Consider the following 19,724-nt stretch of genomic DNA (forward strand, 5'->3'; position numbering starts at 1 on the left):
AGCGCTCTCGCACATCCCGGAGGAGTACGGACAGCAGCCGAGCCCGTGTGCGGCGAGGCAGTGTGTAACGGCTGTGGTCTGCCCACCTTTTCCCTCGCCGGAGCCCCGGCGTCTTGTTTCTCCCTTACTGAGATGCTGGATTTCCTGGAAGATCTCTAGGAACACAGTTATTTGGGATTTCTACTGTCCTCCTTGCATTCTGGTTGCAAAGAGGTGAATCCTTTCAAATCGTATTGGTGAGGACAGACAGCGTGACTGGGACAGCACTGTTTAACCAGCCTTCCAAAAAAAAAAAAAAAAGCTATTTTCATTTCTTGCCACTGCCGTTTCTTCCCATAGAGTGGAAGAAGAGCCGGGGAATATTTCCCACTTCAGAATAAATTACCAGCTTTGCTGAAACCGCAGTTCTGACGCCGCCGGGGCTATGGAGGCGTGATAAAAAACCTGCCCCTCGTGCTGCCGGGGAGGAAGGGTCAGCGTCAGTCATGGGGAATAACTTCAGCCTGCGCCGCAGGTTTTGATGCAGGTAGCGTAATTGCAGCGTGGACGGCGTGTCGTTACCTGCGCGAGGCTCTCGTCTGCGCTCGGGGTACGTGTGATCTGCGTCGGCTGTCCTGCCTGAAACCGCTAATGAGCTTAGGAACTCTTCTGTTTTCTCGGCGCTTAACAAAAATTAAATCCTTCCCTCCCAACAAAAATGTTGTCGCGTGCCTGGCCCGACGCTTTCACGCAAGCACAATGGGTGATCGCTGACCTTGCCTGAGATGCCACCTCGAAGCTCATTACTGAATAATTAGGTGGTCCTTAACCTCTCCACAAAGTTTGGGGGTTTGGGGAGCTTGGGGGGTGGTTTTATACTGATAACATGACTTATCTCAAGACTTGGCCTCGAGTTTCCGGCGCTGGGCTGTTCCAAACTCCATCTGTCCGCTAAGTGAGCGTCAATCCAATTTAAGCTTGCATATGTTTCCACGGAAACCATCAGAGGCAGTGGTGAGAAATGGACCGCGGAGGGGCAGGGAAGCAAGCGCAACAGCAGCGCTTTTGCTTTTCGGTACTTAAACGTGAATGGAACCTGGTTAGCTGAAACCACCCTGCCCACGGCAGTGTGGGGAGTGCTTCAAGGTCAGATGGTTCCTCCTGGAGGAGTCTGCCTTGTGTGTAAATGAAACATTGCCAATTTAAAAATTAAAAAAAGGGGGAAGTGGCTTCGTGTGCTACCCCTCAGTCTCGTTCCAGCTCTTAGAGCTTTGCGCTTTCCCATATAGATGATGGTTTTGCATGGTGCAGTCCTAATTTTTTTTTTTTTTTTCATTTTTAGAAGGCTGGAAAACTCCTGCAGCTGTGTAAAAACCTGTCCAGCCCCTCAGCTGAACAAAGCAAGCTGTAAATGCTTTCTCCCTGTCCCCCCCCAAAGTATGTTTAGACCCTCCAAAGAAATACAAGTTGGCAGTCTTTAGGAAGGTTAAAGATCAGTGTCCTGGTCGTGCTAAAAGAGCGACAAAGCATCTCCATGCTGCACGCCGGTGTGTTTCTGCGCTGGTTTGGAGGGCAGTGTGCTGCCCGAGGAGCAGGAAAGCGGACAAACATTCGGAGATTTGCTTCTGATCGCTCAGCCCAACTGAAGGTGCTGCTGCACCCCGAGGGCTCGTCTGTGACCTAAGGCGTGAGGATTTCCAAGACGCGTGCCAGGTCAAGCACGCTTGGCCTTTCCCAGTTGTGAAAGGAAACCTGTAAGGGTGGACTGAGCACGAGGCCGCGTGGGTTTGTGGTGTTGGTTACGTTTGGCAGACCCTGCCAGCGGGCTGTGGCCACCACAGCAGAGAACCGACAGGACGTGACGTGTGTGTGCCCGTGGGGCCCTGAGCATCATCGCTCAGCGCTCCCGCGTGGCAGCCGTGTGAGCGGGGTGGGAAGCCCGGGAGTGGTCTGGAGACTGGAAGGCAGAATTGATGCTTGCTTTCTGTTGAGAAGAAATGAGGGTTTTTTTCTCCATTTAAAGGAATTTTTCTTAAATTGAGAGTTCAAGTTCTGCAGAAGCCAGAACTGTAAGTCTGCCTTGCTTTCCAGAGAGAAGTGTGTTTCTGCCTGTTAATACAGCCATTAAATAAAATGTTTATCTTGGTTATTGAAATGAGCAGCGAGGTTCTGGCTTTGGAGCTCTAAAGCAGAGTATTATCTGTCATTTTCGTTTAAAGAATGCTGCTAGCGCGCTTGGGCTTAAAATGTTTTACTGAGACAAAGAGCCGAAGCGGAGGCTGGCATTCTGCTATCTGGGATATCCTGCGTGGGTATATTGTGTCCTCGTGCGTTGGAACTGCCGTACAGAAACTCCTCGGCTCAAAGCTCCTCGCAGCTGTTGTCCAGCGTCAGATCCTCTCTGGACGAAATCTCCAGAGATTCGGCTGCCCCTGGCAAAGCCGGCTGCGGGCAGGTGGGGTCGCGGCGCGGGCGCTGGGGGTCGGGTGGGTGGGAGCGCGGCTCTGGCCGCGGAGGGGGCTTTGCGGCGCGTACCTCCTTATCGGCTGTTTACCCTTCCCCGTCTGCGCGCAGCCTGGGAAAGCAGAGCTCGCTGCGGCTCGCTTCTATCTTCCAGCGGCTCTGGGAACTTTCTACCCGTTCTTCCGCTGTTCGGCCGGTAGCTGCGAGCGTCTCCCGCTGCCACTCTGGCTCCGTTTCAGCTGGCGGCTCTCGCAGCTGCGGGCATCCCTCTCTGCCTCTCTGGCCAGATTTACGATGGTCTGGCTCCAGACTTTGTCCACTGGTACACCAGCCCGCTGGAGTCTGGAGCTCTAAACCGTTTGCATCTTTTACCCTGGTGCTGTTGAACCGGTGGCTTGAGTGTGTGAGGGAATTTTTCTCTTCCCCATCCATCTATTCCATGTGTTGAACATCACGGTGTTCTCAGAGCCTGTAGCTGACAAGGGGTAATACTGATTATTTTTGTTTCTCCACTCGTCGGTGCTAGGAGTTCCTCAAAAATTTTGCTCTTTTCTTCCTTGTTTTGAATAAATTCTCCTTGAAGCCTGAGCTGGAGGAAGCATGGAGGGGTGTCTTTGAAGCATCATTTGTGAAGAACAGCTAGCGTAGGACTTGTAGGACTCTTGTCCCCACTACTCAACACACTTAGCTGTTTTGAAGCCACAGCCTGACTTCAAGGGACCTTCTTGAAAATCCAGTTGAAGGCACCCATGACTCCTCCATAAAACTAGGCTGAGCTGTTGAAAAGCTTTGTGGTTCCCAGGAGGAACTTGTAATTGTGCTACTCTGGCATAGAGCTGATGGTTTATCCTCTGGAGTTCACACTGGCTTTGCGGTGACCTTGCGTTGATGTGGAAATGGAAGTCTTCAAAGACTTGTTGCTGCTGGGTTCCCCTTGAGCTGAGACGGTGCCTCTGCTTGGGGAGCAGACGTCTAAATGGGCTCCTCTTGTAGCTGCGGGTTTGCTCGTGGAATGTCCGGGTTGAGTCAAGGCAGTGTAACTGCAGGTGAGGTTTGCGTTGAAGGTGGAATCACGTGATGAAACCGGTTGAGTCTCAAAGCAGAAAATCGGCATTATTCCGTGAGCAGAACTGCTTCTGGCGATTCTCCTGTAACGTGCGGTACTGAGGTAGCGCGGCGCTTGTTTGGGTTGGCCAGCCTCTTCGAGTGCAGCCTTGGGAGACGTGCTGCTGGCCCGACAGCGCAGTGCTAGGCGGATGTGGCAGTGGGGAGGGATGGAATACTGCACGTGCAGGCTCTTCACAATAAACGGTGGCAATGGCCGTCGAGCACTGGGGCACCTTTGCCAGCTGCACTCGGAGGAGGAACTCGGAGTGGTTGTAGTCAGCCCTGCTGTGGGGTGGGGGGTGAACTGTACCAAAACATTGGTGATGGGTGTTCTTCTAACTGTTTGGTTTGTTTGTTTGTTTTGTTTTGTTTTTAAGCTCAACTTCCTCGGGTAATCTCATGCTTTTTCCAGCCTGGCAGGAAGGAAAGATGTAGAAAGAGACTTCTGATCTCCCTAAGTGCAGTTTCAGTCCTTTCCTTCTCCTCTCAGCCCCTAAAGAATGCCGTATCACCATCTTCCTACATGTTAGGAACTTTTTTTTCTCCACCCTATTTTTTTTTTTTTTATTATTTTTATTTTTAATCGCATGACGAAGCCCCTACGCCCCCTCCTTGCTGGTCACCTCCAAGGCCCTCGCCCTGGCCGCCCGTCCAGCATTGCGCATGGCGTGGAAGGACCTGGGCCAGCTGGAGCCTGCTCCCCTCTGGACGCCGTCCACGCTGCGTATGCCATCTCTGACACACAGTGCTCCTGGGCATCTGCCCCAGGATGAGGTTTGATTTTTTGGTTTTTGGGTTTTTTTTGTTTGTTTTTTCCACGACAGCGGGATGTCGTTGACTCATCCAGCTTGTGCTCCTCGATGAACCTCAGCTGCTCTCTGCAGAGTGGTACCTTGCTGGCTGCTGCCCCTGTTGCGTTTGTGCGACCGATGACTCCTGCCTGGACGGTGTGTTTGTCCCTTTTGGTGGGCTCTTCGATTATTTTTTGTTTGTTTGTTTTTTATGCTTCTCTGGTCCATCAAGATCATCTGTGAACCCATCGCGTGGTCTTCTCCTTCCTTGCTGTCTGCCGAGCGTTACCTGCAGGTGCCTCTGTGACTTGCTAATAAAATATTTTCTGAGTTGCTAATTAAATACTGAATAGTGGCAGGCCTGCCCCGGGACTCTGTTGTGTTTTGTCCCTGAATCGCTAGGGCTGGGGAAGGGCCACGTGTGACCCTACCTTACAGCAGTTTTCTTCAGGCCGTCTATCCCTCGCTGGCTCCCGGGGACGTCCTGGGGAGCAGCCTCAGAATCACTGAGGATTAAAATCCGATGTCTTGCTCCTCCGGCACAGCACTAGGCGTACTAAGCAGCGGTAACCAGGCAGGTTTAGTAGGTGATTCTAAAACATTTCTCCTCGTAGACAGCTGCCGTTCGCAGGGCCTGCTCCTGTGTCGCTCTCAGGGCACGCTTTCTGCAGCAGGTCGTGTTGGAGAGAGGGGTGTCTGCGCTGGCACCTCACGGGGCGCCTTCTTCAACCGAAATAATTCGATCCAGCACTCTCGGGACTGAGTGTGTAACTTATTCATTGTTCCTGATTTGTTTTTCAAGTATATTTTTCCTTCCAGCTGCGCAAGATGTGGCCAAATCTAAGCGGTACTTTAGCGTGATGCGGTTTAAATGGCTCACCTCATTGCAAACGTGTTGCTTGAAAGCAGAGTTGTTTAATCGCTCCCTTTCTGAACAGCCTGACAGCGTCACGCACGTGTGGGTAGGTAAGTGCAGGTTAATGAGTGGATGTAAAACAAATCGCTCCCCGCACGGCTCTGCGAGTGCCGTCCGCTCTGTTTAGCGGTGATATTGGCTGCCACGACTGATCAAACCCCGGGTGCAAGCAAGGGTGTGCATTCAAATATCCCCCTAATGATATGGGTAAGGGATGGAAGAGCTGGGCCAGCCTCTAATGGGAGTTAAATGGGCTCTCCTGGAAGCGGTGTTCCAGTGCTTGGGCTTCTAGCTGTCGAAAGTGCCTGAATTGCCTACGTTTGGCTTGTGGTCTCTGTTTTGATACCACTTCACGGCTCTTCTGCGGAGACGTACGGCATCCAACTGTCTTGCTCCAGAGTTTTCTCTCATCAGGTTTCTGATGACAACATTGTGCCGGCTGCTGGTTGCTAGAAATTCTCTCCCAGCTCTTGGGACCGCTGGCAACCCTTAGTGGCTGGTGGAGGCTCAGGCTGGTCTGCTTCAAATTTAAGCTCCGCTTAGCGTTCAGTGCAGCGCGGTGGTTGAGAAGACATCCAGGGAAGGAGGGTGTGTGTTTTCAGGGATTCTCGTGGGAATGCAGGAGTTCTGTAAAGCCTGTCTTTGGCCTGAATTCTGGATTGGGATTGAAGCTCTCACATGGAAAACCGCTCAGCGTGAGTCGTCCTCTCAGCCGTGTCCTCATTTGTATTTGTCCTCGTGGTATTTCAAGTGGTGGTAGAGAAGTGAGAATAAAGAACTAGAAAGTCTATTTTCTTTTGAAATTTCTGTTGCCCTTTGAATATAAAGAGGAATCAAAACCAATGATGGAGGAAACTAGAAATCCCAGAAGGGTGTTCTGCTTTACGGACAGCTTGCTTTGTGTAGACCAAGCTGAGGTTAAAGTAACATGATGCTACTTTTAAAACTGCGTACAAGCAGTAGGTATTTCCAAATGAAAGACAATACTGACTTAAGTACTTATTCTAGAACTGAAAATACCTTCAGATTATAGTTGTAGTCTGAAGAGGTAGTTCTGGTCGATGTGTTTCAGCTGGGGATGAGTCAGAACACAGGAATCCTCGAAAATATTACGCGGACTTTTTCTTTGCCTGCCTGAGTTTAAGGCTTCTGTAAATTTAAGTTGGAGTTGTAAACTTGTGTGCCTGTTAAATTTTGAAATCCAGGCATTCTTTGGCGTTCCTCTCAGAGAGGATAACTGATGGAGTCGGTGCCTGGAGCTGCAGTGCCAAGGATTCAGACACTGAGGTGGGGCTCCCCGCTGTCAGACAGTTTTGAGGGATGCTCTGCGGTGAGGAAAATAAGGTTAAAAGGTAAAAAAAGTTCCTGAAGTTACATTTTGGGTCAGATTTGAGGATGGTTTATTAAATGTTATATTGAAGGAACGCCTTGCCCTGAATTTCCTGCGCTGTCGTTTTTCTTTTTTCCCCTAAAGCAACTTTTGAGCTTGTTGAGCAGTAACATGTTGTCTTTGGATCTCAAGGGTGCTGCGCTGACAGTTTCTAGTCGAAAGAGTTGCGAGTGAACGGAGACCTTTGTGGAGGCAGACGTACCGGAGCGAGGAGAAGGGACGTCCAGACCCAGAGATAGGATGGCAGCGACAGCTTCGCGATATGGAGAGGAGCTGGCAGGGGTGCGCCTGCCCTTGAAATTCCCAAAGGCAGCAGAGTTTTGCAGCTGCACGTGTAATACATGAAACCGCAGTGCATCCTGAATTATTTAGGCTGAGCAGCTTGGAGGAAGTTCCTAAAGCGGTTGTGGAAGAGCGTGGTTATCATATATAGAAGAGCTTTAATATTTACTATAGGAAAATCTTGCACCTTCTTCTTCAAAATAAAGCCTTGGAAATAATTTCTTATTCCGTTTTGTCCGTCTAAGCAGGAATGGTGCCAGAGCTATCTGAGCAGAGTGACACATGATTGATATTTTCCCAGACTCAGCCTTCTGCCGCGAAGGAATTGAGTTTGCATTCTGCATATATGGAAAATCAGATGAGCAGGGCTTCGGTTGTTTTTTAAACCTTGATTAACTTGATTGGCAAAGCCTGCGCTCCTTCTAAAAACACGGCTGTCAAAGCTGTCCCGAGATATTTTTGACTTGATGTTTCAGACTACTTACAGGCGTCTTACGGGGCGTTTTTAGCGTAGCCGGCACGTGGGCAGCTTTCCGCGGAGCTTATTTAAAGCTCAAATAGGCAACACTTTGTAAACGTGTGAGGTATCTGGTATTTCGTGTGTAGCAGTCGTTGCTGCTGATGCTCTCTGGGATGTTTCAGAAGAATTGCAAAATCCCTGTAAACTCTAGCCTTCCCGTTCCTCAGGTGATCCAGTCTGTGCACCTCCCGGCCCTTCCGGTGCTGCCCTGGTCTCTCCCCTCTGCCCGTCTTCGTTAAAAGGAAACACTAATGACTGGCTGACTGGGGAGTGATAATAGCAAAGGCTGCGTGTCAAAGCGTCTCGTAAGCGCGAGTGCTTCTCTTCAAAGTTGTCGGCCTGGAGACAAGTTGAGCCTGATTTTCATCCTCGCCTCCATGTACTCATCTCCTGCGCTCGCAGGCGCCGGGGATTTCCTCTGCCTCACCCTGGCTTTCGCTGCAGCAGCCTGGTTAGGTCTGGTTACCCACGGCTCTCGTTCTTTATTTTATTTTATTTTTTCAGATTGGTTCTGAGAGGTGAGAAGCTGATGGTGGGCTTTGCGCTGCGGGAATAATTACGGTGTTTGCATTGGCAAAGGAGCGGTTTCTGCGCGAGGAGGGGGTTGGCTTTCTGCGTGTACGCTTGTTTGCTCGCGTCTTTAATGACACGGTTGCGTGTTATTTTTCCCCAGAGCTGCTCAGTGTGCAAACAGAGTTTAGAGAAGAACATCCAAAGCTGGTGGCTACTGGAAGGAGGAACGTGCAATGAGTGCGGGATTAAAACGCTGTGCAGGAATTGCTGTACACCCGTAAGATGCCTGTTAGCTCGGTGTTTTGCTTTCATCCTGCTGAAAGGCAGGAGAAGCGGTCCTCTCTGGGTGAGGAAAGACGGTCATTTTGTCTGTTCCTGAGCAAACTAAGGGCGCAGAACAAAATCCTCATCTCGGCTTGCTTCCAGTTTTCCGTGGGTTTGGAGTTCTGGGGGGACGAGGGTGGCTTTGCGTGCAGATGAGCACCGCTTTGCCATCTCCTCTCCGGACAGCGAGTGTGAAGCCGTGGCTGTGCCGCTGCCCCTGGAGCTCTGAACTCACCAAACCGACTTCACGGTGCTGCCTGGCAGGGCTGGGAGCAGCAGCACCGGCACTGCCCACAGGCGCGCGGAACGGCTCTGCTTTGTGGTGGGGTCACAGGCAGGCGGCTTGTGGAAACCCTCAGCTCTCCTAGGCCAGAGGAAGTGGGTTTTGCAAGCGTTGGTCGCGGCTGCACAAATCGGTGTTCAGCCAAGGCTCCGCGTACAGAGACTTTGGTTGTACTGTAACACACACGTGTGAGCAGGCTGTGGCTGTGGAGCCGGGTCTGGGTTTGGTGACGGATGTTTGAGTTGCTGAGGTCACCTATTATGTCCCACACTTATTTTTTTTCCTGTAGTATTTACAGAATATGCAGCCTAAGTGGTCAGATATTACGTCCCACGTTTATTTTTTACTATAGCATTTACAGAATATTCCGCCTAAGTGGCAGCCTTTCACTGAGAGCCTAACCACGATGTGGCTTCCTAGCATCAGCCATGGGGAAAGGAAAGCTGGTGCCTTTCCACGAAGGAATCTGCTTTTTCCAGGTGTCGCATTAGTCCCCCGAACCACGCACCTTGTCATCGCTTTTGAGGAAGCGTTTTCCCACTCTCCCCCAAACTGGTACGTCGTTCTTTCCCGCTGGTATTGACAGAGCTGGCTTCTCTCAACGGGACGTGAGTTGACTTAAGCAGTTTTGCTCCAAAGAGAAAAAACTTACTCAGCAAGTGAATTAGTTGAGCCGATCTTGATACCATCTCTTCTCCGGACCTGAAAGCCTGCGCCTGCCTCTGCTGACAGACGTGAAAGTCCGAACCTACACCTCGCTGTGGCTGCAGGCGTTGCCGTGTGGCACGGGCATCGCTGCCGCGTCGGCACGGCGGGGGAGAGCCAGTGGATACGGGGTGCCTTCCCTGCCCGCGCAGCCTCCCCGGGCTCCTCAGATCATCTCGGCCGGGGAATTTTGAATTCTGCTTTCCGTGTTTCAGGCTTTAAAAGGGCCGCTTTCCCCCGGGGCTGGCGAACTGTGTATGGCGGCACTGGTCATTTTTATTTCCTTGTGAATGCTGCGCGCTGGGGCTGTGGAAAGTGTGAAAACAGCCGGAGAAATTTAATTTTGGCTTCCCTGCAAAGCACTTCAGAGCTCTGCCACTGGGCAGGATCTGAAACCAGATCATCGAGGCTGGGACAGGCCCTCCGCAGAAGCCAGCTGAGGAGCCTCTGCCGGGGCGTTAGCAGGTCGGGCTGGTGTTTGTGCGAGCGGCCAGCCGTGCAGGTAGGGACGGCACCCCAGCGTGTTTCGTTCTCGGCTTGCCGTCGCTTTCAGACAGGTGCAGCCCTTCTGTTTTTAAAGCATCACGTTATAATCGCCGCTCTTTGAGCGCTGTCGTTTATCACCGCCGCGTGTTTCTGCAGCGCTCCCTGCTATGCGGCTGGAGCGCAGGCTTTCGCAACGAAGTTGTAATTGCTGGTGTTGGAGCAGGGAGTGGAGCAGAGCGCAGTCCCGAACAGCCTCCGGAGCTCCTCTCTCCACTGTGCCAGAGCTGCCCCACGTCCCCTTTTCCCAAGCCGTTCTGAAGCGGAGGAGGCACAGGCTGCGTCCTCCGGTGCGGTATTCACCTGGTTTTTGGGAAGTGCTGGCGAATGGTTCGGGTTGTGTTGATGAGAGAGGGAAACGAGCCTTTTCTGCAGACTAATGAGCTCTGTATAAACAGTTTTCTCTGGAGCATGTGGATGATGGAGCTCTCGATAGCCCTCTGGAGAAAAACCGGGGCTGGACCCCGGGAAGACAAATTGCAGCCTGCAACAATTACAGTTTTTCTAAATGTTTGAGATGGAAACGATGCTTCCGCTTGTGGGACTCGTGCAGCGTTTAGGTAATTCAGCCTGGGATACCTAACACTGCTGTGATTTATCCGGATTTCCCAGAGCTCCTGGGAGGCTTCCTTCGTGCAACGCGCTCCTTGCAGCACCGAGAGTTATTCGACTGTGAAAGCAGCGGGGAGAAAGGAGCCAATCCTCCAGACACTTACAGTTCCAGGGCTGTTGTCATAGCAGAAGCTGCGCCAATTGACATGGATAGAGCTTCTTCAAACAGACCGGGGCTGGAAGCCGACAGAATGATGCTGTGCACGGAGAGGAAGAGCCGTGTTGTCGTCACTCGTTGTGTGTTACTGAAGTGCCAAGTGGATTAGGAGCTTTAAAAGCTTTCAATTTCTGTGCTTTTGGCATCGCCTCCTTGGAACGAGCGCGTCTCCGCAGTGAAGCCTTGGAAAGGAAACGGTGCTTGGACAGGCAGTCCCAGGCTAGTTCCTTCTCATTTCGCTGCAATCGAGTGGTGGAGAGGGAGAGACAGATGCTGCAGCTGCGTGATTACAGAAGATGCAGCTGTTAACACACTTGCTTATTTTCCTACTGATGAGGCGTCAACTCTCTTCTGATTTTGCTGTTGGGGTAGTGGTTTTGTTTTAGCAGAAATTTGGACTGGTGTTGGGGTTTTTAGTTTTTCTTTGCTCCAGTCTGGTTCGGGTTCAACAGCTGTCAAGACAGTTTTTCAGAGCTAGTCCCGCTTGAGGAAGGAGGCAGCAGTTCCAGCTAGCTTTGAGATGCGTGGTGGGCTCTGGGTGCCGCCAGACTGAACTACCGTGTGGAACTCTTGTTTCCGATAGTTACACCTAAACGTCTTCTCGCCGTCAACCCGGTTCCTAGCTGCAAGCGGTGAATGGGCAGTTCCAGCTTAAATATCTTTGCTTGCAGTTCTTCAGCTTATCTTGTGATTTCTTGGAGACTTCTGGGCACAGCTGGTTTTTCTTCCTTGCTTTGTGAGGCAATACAGAGGCGGATGGAGGCTGAGGAGCCCTGATGTTCTCCCTTCCTAGTTGTGGGTTTTTTTGTTTGGTTGGTTGTTTGTTTTTTTTTCTTCATGCCTTTCACAACACCTCTCCAAAACTGGCAGTGGCATCGCCATAGTGGTCCTGTAGCAACCACTCCTTTCTGCAGGTCTTGTGCTGGCTCTCTTTATGTGTATGAGAAATCATGGAGAACAGAAAAAGGCAGGAAATTCTCCAGGCTGAGAGAGACTTCTGTGGTGGGGTGAGCGAGTTTCTCCAAAAGAGATGTTGAGGAACAGATCTAAAACGTTGTACTTGGCTTCTGCGGGATATGGAGCCAACTTAGGTTCCAGAAAAGATATTTTATGTGAGCTATCGTTTGTCTTGGCGTTCCCCGTGGGGTCAAACAGGGAAGGCGGCCGCTGTGCTGTTAATGACTCTGCTCTCCTGCTGGAAAAATCCCCTTCCTTTTGGTCTCTCCCAGAAACCTTACGGCAGGTGCGGTACGAACGAGGTCACGGCTGAAGCTCACTTTCCAGCAGATCTCTAACCCACCCGAACACGGCCGGGCTGCGAAGCCCCGGCGAGCCAGGGACGTGTGGTGAGCGGCCAGGCCAGCTGCTGCTGGTGAGACCCTGAGGGGGAAGGGGCGGCCGGGCCTGGTTTTGAAAGCCAGCCACGGTGGTTTATTTGGGGTTTGTCACCTCTGCTGAGCACTGCTGCCAGAGGCTCGGTCTCTGGGTGGGGACAACAGAAAACAGGGTGAGGGTTGTGAGGAAACTGCTGGTCCACAGAGCCTGGGAGAAGGTCTCCTCCCCAGGGCATGGCTGTATGGGATGCCTGGTCTGCCGCTGCCAAACCCCGCTCTGCCGGGTTTATTTTCTTAAATTACAGTCCTCTTGCAGACTCCAGGGGTTGTGTGGTCAGGCTGGCCTCTGGTGCAAGAAGAGTTGCCATTTTGAGGGAGATTGGCTGGCTGGCTTGGTAAGCGTCCTCCTCGTTTCCAGAACCTGTCTGTCTTATCAGAAAAACGTGAATATACGTAAATTTACTCCCCGGAGCGCTCCCGTTTGGGCACTAGCCATGGGAGATACCCCGTCTGTAACGAGGTGTAAGGGCTCGGTTACCCCAAAACGTGGCGGCAGGAGCCTGGCATCTGGGAGAGCGATGTGCAAACCACTGTGGTTTTCGTTCCAAAGTTTCCTTTAGTTAATGCATATATAAGCAAGCCAATTAAAACACATTGGGCTTATTTCAAATAGATAATCTAATTATCAGCTTGATTAAACCATATCAAGCGAACGCTTCTTGTAATTCGGTAGCTTTGTTCTAATCACTGCAGAAGCAGTAGTGGCTTTAATTAAGCGCCTCAGAAGTGGCAGAGCAGCGTCGGTTGTGTCGACTGAGGGGGGATCCGGCACGTACCTGGCTGCAGGGAGGATCGAGCCGCTCCCAGGCTGCTGATGTGAAGACCAACTCCCTGGTGCCAATAAAGGCAAGCTGACTGTTTATTAAATACCGTTAAATGCAAGCAGTTGTCCTTTCCTGCTGCTTCTGATGCTCGGGTGCAGGCTTAATTCGATCTGTTCCAGTACCGCTCAGGTAGGCTGACTTTATTTACGTGCGTGTAAGTTGGGGTCACCGGCCTGTACCCTCCTTTAGCATCAGCCCTACAGCTTCTTACGTGAGTGTGTGCTCCTCCAGACCGCAAAATCACTGAGTTCCTCAAATACCTGACGCCAGCCTGCCGCAGCTCGCTTGCTGAAGTTGAGATGCGAGATGTGGCGACCCATCTGCTGGAAACGGAACAGGAGAACTAAAAATCAGGTTTAGGTTGGATCACAGGGGGAGCCAACGCCTGGCTGAAGGGGCTCTCCGAATGGCGCGGTTCCTCTCGTATCGCTTGCGTGTGAACTACATAGAGGCCTTTTAGTAGCAAGCTCCTGCTCGTGGTGTGGCCAGAAAGCCTGGGATCTTCTCATTGTGCGTCTCACATCTGTAGGTGAGCAGCCAGCCTCTGCTACTGATGTTTTGGGTGAAGGCAATCTGCGGTTGCCTCCATTTCTTCTGAGTTTGACGCTTCCTCCGTTCCTTTCCACGGAGACCTCTTGCGACGTGTTGCTCGGAGCGAGCCGTCCTCCTGCCGAGGCTGGCATGCCGTGTGCCTTTGCAGGGAAGTTCCCTCTGACGGTGGATCGGTGCGGGATGGTTCCTGTAACGCTCTGCCCGGCCCGGAGAGCCCAGATGTGCTGAGGCTGGCCGGCCTGCCAGCAGCTTTGCGAGGGCGTTGGGCGGCGGTTTGCTCAGCCGTGCCTTCGGCGAGGCGGTGCCTGCTCCGGGTGCAGATTCTTATCACTTTCTTTTTATACTCTAGTAATTTGTGTTGGTTTTGAACAGTGACTTGACATAGCATCTAGGTGAAAAGTCAGGCATGACATACGGATGAGTAACTCTTATTCCTCCCTTAAACGTATTTTTAGGATGTCTCTGCCGAACGTGACGATTTGGTGGTTTAATGTCCACAGCCTTTATAAAACGCAACCATAGGGAACAGCAGCGGGTAGCCAGGTTGCAACCTGCACGGGGATTTGCATGTATTTAATTTATTAATGTTGGCACATCTCTGCTTGGTAGACAGAGTTGACTTTTCACATGAGTAGGTGGACTTCTTGTTTTTCTTTTGTCTAATTGTTTCAGAAAACGACGATAAACCAGCCTGCCTGTATCGACACGCAGGCAGTCAGATACCTGGGACGTATTTCTGCCGCGTGCCCCGGACCAGCGTTCAGCGCGGCTTTGGTAGATGGGATGGGAGTTTGTACCGCGTGCGAAACGGCGGCGGCGGCGCCGGGAGCTGGGTGAAACAGCTTTCTGGCCGTACCCTGGTTTTCGCAGCTGCTGTGGCATTTGCTGTCACCGCCTTGCTTTTAGTTGCTGTCGTGTTCTGTGGCTTAATATTAAACCGCATCTCATTGCATCCTCTCTCTTAATTGGCTTAACTGGCCGCCACCCAAAAAGACTCTGCTGTGTATAGAAACAAGCTTCTCCAAATATTTCCTAATTGGCAGTTGGTGCGTTGTGAGGAGCGGTCCCTCTCAGCGATATTAATAGATGTTTTCTTCTCTTCGTTCCCAGGATTGGACATTGATCCTATGACGCATGCCCGGAAGAAACAACTTTTCCTTCTGAAACATCCAGCTGGTTCTGCTGGCCGAGCTTCGTCACCACCGGGCAGCAGGAGGATGGACAGGGCCGACGCGGAGGGCGGCGAGCGGAGAGATGGAGACGCCGCCGAGGCGCCCAGCTGTCCGAGCGGGTTTGCGGGGACGAACAAAAGCAAGAATTTGCGTGAAGTGCGAAAGACTTACCCGCTGCGGAGACGTCTGCTGCCCTCGGTGAACAAGAAGACCTGCAAGGTGCTCCTCACCCGGCTGGAGGATGTGGCTGGGTCTCTGTCAAAACAGACCCAGAGCTGTAAAAAAAAGGACCTTCCCAGCTGGATGGAGGGGCTGGGACCTGCTTTGTTCTCCGAGCAGGCTCAGCCCGGGGGAGCGGGGAAGAGTGATTCTTCTGGGGAAAAGTGCACAATAACTTATCCGGGGACGGAGCAAGACCTTGATACGGCTCCGTCGGAGCCCCGGAAACGCAGGCTGGCCTCGCTGAACGCGGAGGCCGTGAACAATCTGCTTTTTGAACGGGACGATGGCTTGTTATCCGGCAGGCGCTTTCGGAGGGACTCCGTGAAAGCCGGTGGAGACTGTACTGTTAAGAGCTTGCCTTGCAAAGCTGGTGACAACTGGCCTGCGCTGGAAAAGACAGCTGTGAAAACAGGTAAAGGCAAAAACCGGCACGAGCCCGGTCAGAAATGCAATAGCTGTGACCATTCACTGGACGAGGTATTTGACGACGGGACAAAGAGGGAGGACGGTGCCGTCTCCTATCATCCCACCCCAAAGAGACTGGCCAGCCTGAACGCCGTGGCCTTCCTGAAGCTGACCCACGAGAAAGACCAGCCCCTGAAGCAGAGGAGTAAATCGGACGGAGAGGGCAAGTCTGAGAACCACTGTTCAAAATCCACGCTCAAGTGGGCCAAAGCCGGTAGGAAGAATTGTGTCAAATCCAAGAAGGAAACGAACAGCTTAAAAATGGAAGGTGGGCACGGCTGGCGAGGCCTCGCGCTGGGCGCTTTCGGGAAAGGGGAGCCGCGGGACTCCTCTAGGCTCTACGGGCCGGCAGAACCCGTCCCTTACGAGTCGCTGTCTAGCTCCTACGCTAGCACGGAGAGCTTCTACCACAGACTGCCTTTGCTTATGGGTGGGCAAGCTTCCATGAAGCCAGAGTACGGAAGACCCGGAGAAAAATCCCCGACGCCCAAGCAGGAGTTTCATCAGCCTTCCTTCCCCGTGCAGCAGTTCCCTCCCTTGCCGGTGCCCGGAAACCACACGGATTGCGGCTGTCTCTACGAATCCTCCGACCTGACTCCCTTGAACGGGTTTTACGTTTATTACGGCCAAAGCGGATACAGTGGCTACTCTCACTGCTCTGTTTACCCCAAGGACGAGCTTTCGCAACCCGCTGCCTGCGAGGGGCTCTTGGTGTCGCCCGGTTCCTTGCAGTCAGGTGCTCGTTTCCAGCCACTGCACTGGTGTAACTCCCCGTACTGTTGCGGGGAAGGAACGGCCATTAACAGTTACAGCGTCTGCGGGGTGCTGCACGTGCCGGAGGGCAGGATCGGCGGCGTGCGCGCCGGACGGAACAGCTACCCCTACAAAATGCCTTTTGCAGCAGGTAAGGTGCAAAGTGCGAGCAGGTCTCCTTCGGCGTTCCTAGGAGAGGAGGGCTGGCTCGCGCGGTGGCTAATGAGGGCGCCTGGTTGCCAGGAGGCCAGCTCCCTCCGCGCCTGGTGCTCTCAGCCTGGCAGAGCTGCGGCTCGGAAAGAATCCGCGTTTCACCTCCCCTTCCCGCGTTTTTAGCCCTGAGGGTTTTTCCCACTGAAAGGTCCTATTGGTGTGGAAAGCAGAGAATCGCTGAAAGGATTTGGGCAGTGAGAAGGTGACTCATGACTTGTCATGCTGGAGCTAACCGCTTCGCTTTGATCTGTGGAAAATGAGTGGTTTTGAGTTCCTGCGTGCTCCGCGAGGCTTCTCGCGTCCCGCTGTGCCGCTCTGAGCGAGGGTCTAGAGCGCATCGGGCCGAGTGGCTCCTCTGATCCCAAAAGCTGGCTCTCGGGACTGAAGCATCCTCGCGTAGCGCGTGGGGAAGCAGTTCCCAAAAGCTGGCTCTCGGGACCGAAGTATCCTTGCGGAGCGTGTGGGGAAGCAGGCGGTGCCTCGGTCGGTAGCCTCTCGCTGGTGCGAGCCGTACGGGGGATGCAGACAGCCAGGATTTTATAGATGGGCTCTGGCAGGGCTGTGGAGCAGGTCAGTTCCAGTCTGCTGCTCAGGCAGATGCTTGGATTTCCCTGCGGCGATTGAAGTGCAGCTGTTAGTTTGGTGACTAGTGGTCCCATCTTTGGTCTTCAAAGTCTGAAAGTGAGAGCGGGTGACGGCGTAAGAGGTGATGCAGTTATTTCCCTGGCTCTCTTCTGTCCCCTGTCTTTCAGATTTTCTCCTCCAGCGTGCTTTATCTTGGAGCTTTGCTATTGAAAAATAGCCTTTGAAATATGTAAAACTGGATTGTTGTGCGGGGTTATCAGACACCGGTACTTTGTGTGAAAGCCGTCGGGCTAGGCAGCGCTGCCGTTTGCGACCGGCACGGTCTGTGGAGGAGGCCGCCACTCGGGAGCGTGAAGGTCGGGCTGTCAGGTAACCACGTGTTGCAGCCCAAAGGAGGAGCGGTGCAGCCGCTTCAAACAGCTCCTCGGGTGGGCGAGGTCTTGGTTCGGCACTTGGTGTGAGCGAAGCTTTGTCATCTTCCGTTGTAGGAAGCTGCTGAGCCTTGGGAGCGTTTCGCTGAAGCGTGATTTCCGTTTTCCCTAAATATCCCCGGTGTCACGGTGCCGCTTCCCGCAGCAGCAGCTCGGCAGCGTTGGCTGGTGGCTCCGGCGCTCTTGGAAGCGAATGCTTGCAAGACGACCAGCTCAGCAGCGTGTTCCTGCCTGACAGTGCCCTGAGGTCCTGCCGGTCGGCTTTGTTCCTGATGCTCTGCACGCCAGCGCCTCTGACATTGTGCGGGCAGAAGGGTGCAGGGAGCGTTTTTGGGGTTCAGCCCTCCCCGCAAACTCAGGAATTCCCCATGGTGCGGGCAGGGGCGGTTGTGGCTGCAGGGGCATGGATTTACTAGCCATGCGTCACCCCCCTGCGAAGACCTTCCCCGGCGTAGGTTTGTAAGTGGCAGGATAATCTTTTTCTAGCACATTTTTTGGATGCGATGCGTTCTGGGTTAAAGCTGGCTCTGAGCATAAATGCCGCAGTGATTCGGATTTCCTGCCTGTGAGCAGCTCTTCCCCAAAAGCTTACAACACTGGAATAATTTAGACTTTGTTTTGCGGATTGGAGTGTATAAGGAGGTCTCCTAGATGTTAACAGGGCTTGAAAAACTGCTTTTGTAAGCAGAATACTGCAGGGGTGATTCACCGGGCCCGCCGGGGCCAGGCGGGACACCTGACCTCGCGTCGCGGCTCGCGCGGGGAGTTGCAGCGGCGTCGGCAGCGCCTGGTGACGCTCCGTAGCGGCCCGCGCGGCTCAGCGGCGGCTTTCTCGCTGCCCGCTCGGGGAGGGTCAAGTGGGAGACCGGAGGCAGTGATTTCCTGTTAACTGCGAGGGGATCGCAGCGGTTACTCAGCTGGAGCTCAGTGACTTCAGCTGTTTTCTCACTTTTAGATTAATTTTTTTGTAGCAGCTCTGCAGCAGTGCGGTCCCACAGATCTGCTAGGCCGTGCTCCAGCCCGGGGGCGTCTCCTGGAGGTTGCCTGAAGCTGCCCTTGGTGCCCCCAAAAGCCCGCTTTCACATTTAGGAAACAGGGGTGCGTCTCATATCGGCCTGGGAGCTGTCATCCCGCTGACGGGAGGTAATTCACATCCGATGTGCTCTTCGGTCGGAGGCGCTGGTTGAGGGCTCGTTTCGCGGCTCCCGGAGCGGTGCGAGGCGTTCTGGGCTGCTTCTGAGAGGCAGCGTCGGCCGCCTTGCTGCCCCGTTGTGGTGAACGCGTCTGCGCTGGGGCCGTGGTTTGCTGAGGGCAGCAGCGTGCATCGTCTTACATCGTTTTGTTCCACGTTGTTTCACGTTTCTGGAGCTTATTTGGAGAATCTTCTCAATTTTCCCTGAAGAGCAGAATTTGCCTTTTTGAAAGAAGCTGGCTGCTTCTGCTAGTATGGTTTAATCCTTCCCATCGTTTTGATAAGCCCTTTACTTCTTTTATACGTGTCGGCAGGCTGGAACTGCTTTGGACCCTGGGCAGCCTCACGTGCGTGTTACTGGCTGGCATCACTTTGGGGGATTTCGGACGAGTTTGTAGCGTGGTGTCATCGGCAGCAATGTACTGGAGCGTTGCGGGCTTAGAAACGTCCGTGCCTGTAGAATGCAGTGACGGTGCAAAATGAAATTACACCACCAGTCTTTGCTGCTATTATGCAATAAAGGGAATTTTGGGGAAAAGCGGTGGCAGTTTGGGACAGTCATGGTTGTGCAGCCCTCTTACGTTTCAGATGAGATACATGTCTGTCTTCTTCCCTTCTGTTAGAAGGCTGCAAGTCTCTGGACCAGCTGAACCTCACAATCCCCGTGGCAGGGCACCCCGCGTCACCTGCCCACCCGCTCTCAGGATGTCCTGTACCCAGCGTGCCGCCGGCTGCGGAACCCGTTCCTCACCTGCAGACCCCCAACTCTGACCCTCAGACCATGGCCCGAGAATGTCCGCAGAGCTCGAAGCCTCCCAGCGGCTCCAAATCCGGTCTGCGAAACACCACGGGCTGTCTCCACGCCTCCGACAGCAAAGCGGCGGGAGGCCATTCCCATCCAAAGCAGCAGCGCATCAGCCGGCGCAGAGCTACCAACGGCTGGATCCCCGTGGGCACCGCCTGCGAGAAGGCCGTCTACGTCGTGGTAGGTGTCTGCGGAGGGCTGGTGTTGGTGCGTGCGGCTCCCCCCGTTTGTGCCCCTTCAGGGGCTACGCTCGTGGAGTCCTGAGAGCGTTTTGGGTCTTGCTTTGAGGTGGTGATGGTCACTGGGTGCCGTCCAGAACCTCTGGGACAGATGGCGGATCGGAGCAGCAAGGAGTGCCTTCTGGCTGGGCTTTGAGGCCGGTCTGCTGCCGGCTTGTTTTTTCTCCTGCGCCCTGGTACGACCTCGTGCAGCACGACAGGCTGCTTGGGCAGGAAGGAGAACCTGCCGCTCCTCTGCTAGCGTCAGCTGGAACGCCGTGATGATGAGTGCTTCTGGCCTTGGCGTTTGCAA

The 19,724-nt window shown here is 53.3% G+C and overlaps 1 protein-coding gene across 1 annotated transcript in view; it reads left to right on the top strand.

Moving 5' to 3' along the window:
* Window positions 1-19,724, top strand: part of BAHD1 (bromo adjacent homology domain containing 1) — a 34,770-nt gene that overhangs the window by 5,689 nt on the left and 9,357 nt on the right. The window contains exons 2-3 of the mRNA XM_086749509.1: window positions 14,466-16,118; window positions 19,012-19,373. Of these exons, the coding sequence (XP_086605635.1) occupies window positions 14,483-16,118; window positions 19,012-19,373 (1,998 nt within the window). The 5' untranslated portion in view covers window positions 14,466-14,482. The remainder of the gene's footprint in view (window positions 1-14,465; window positions 16,119-19,011; window positions 19,374-19,724) is intronic.

Source organism: Chlamydotis macqueenii, chromosome 5, assembly GCF_036417535.1.
Source record: "Chlamydotis macqueenii isolate bChlMac1 chromosome 5, bChlMac1.mat, whole genome shotgun sequence".
Taxonomy (NCBI): Eukaryota; Metazoa; Chordata; class Aves; order Otidiformes; family Otididae; genus Chlamydotis; species Chlamydotis macqueenii.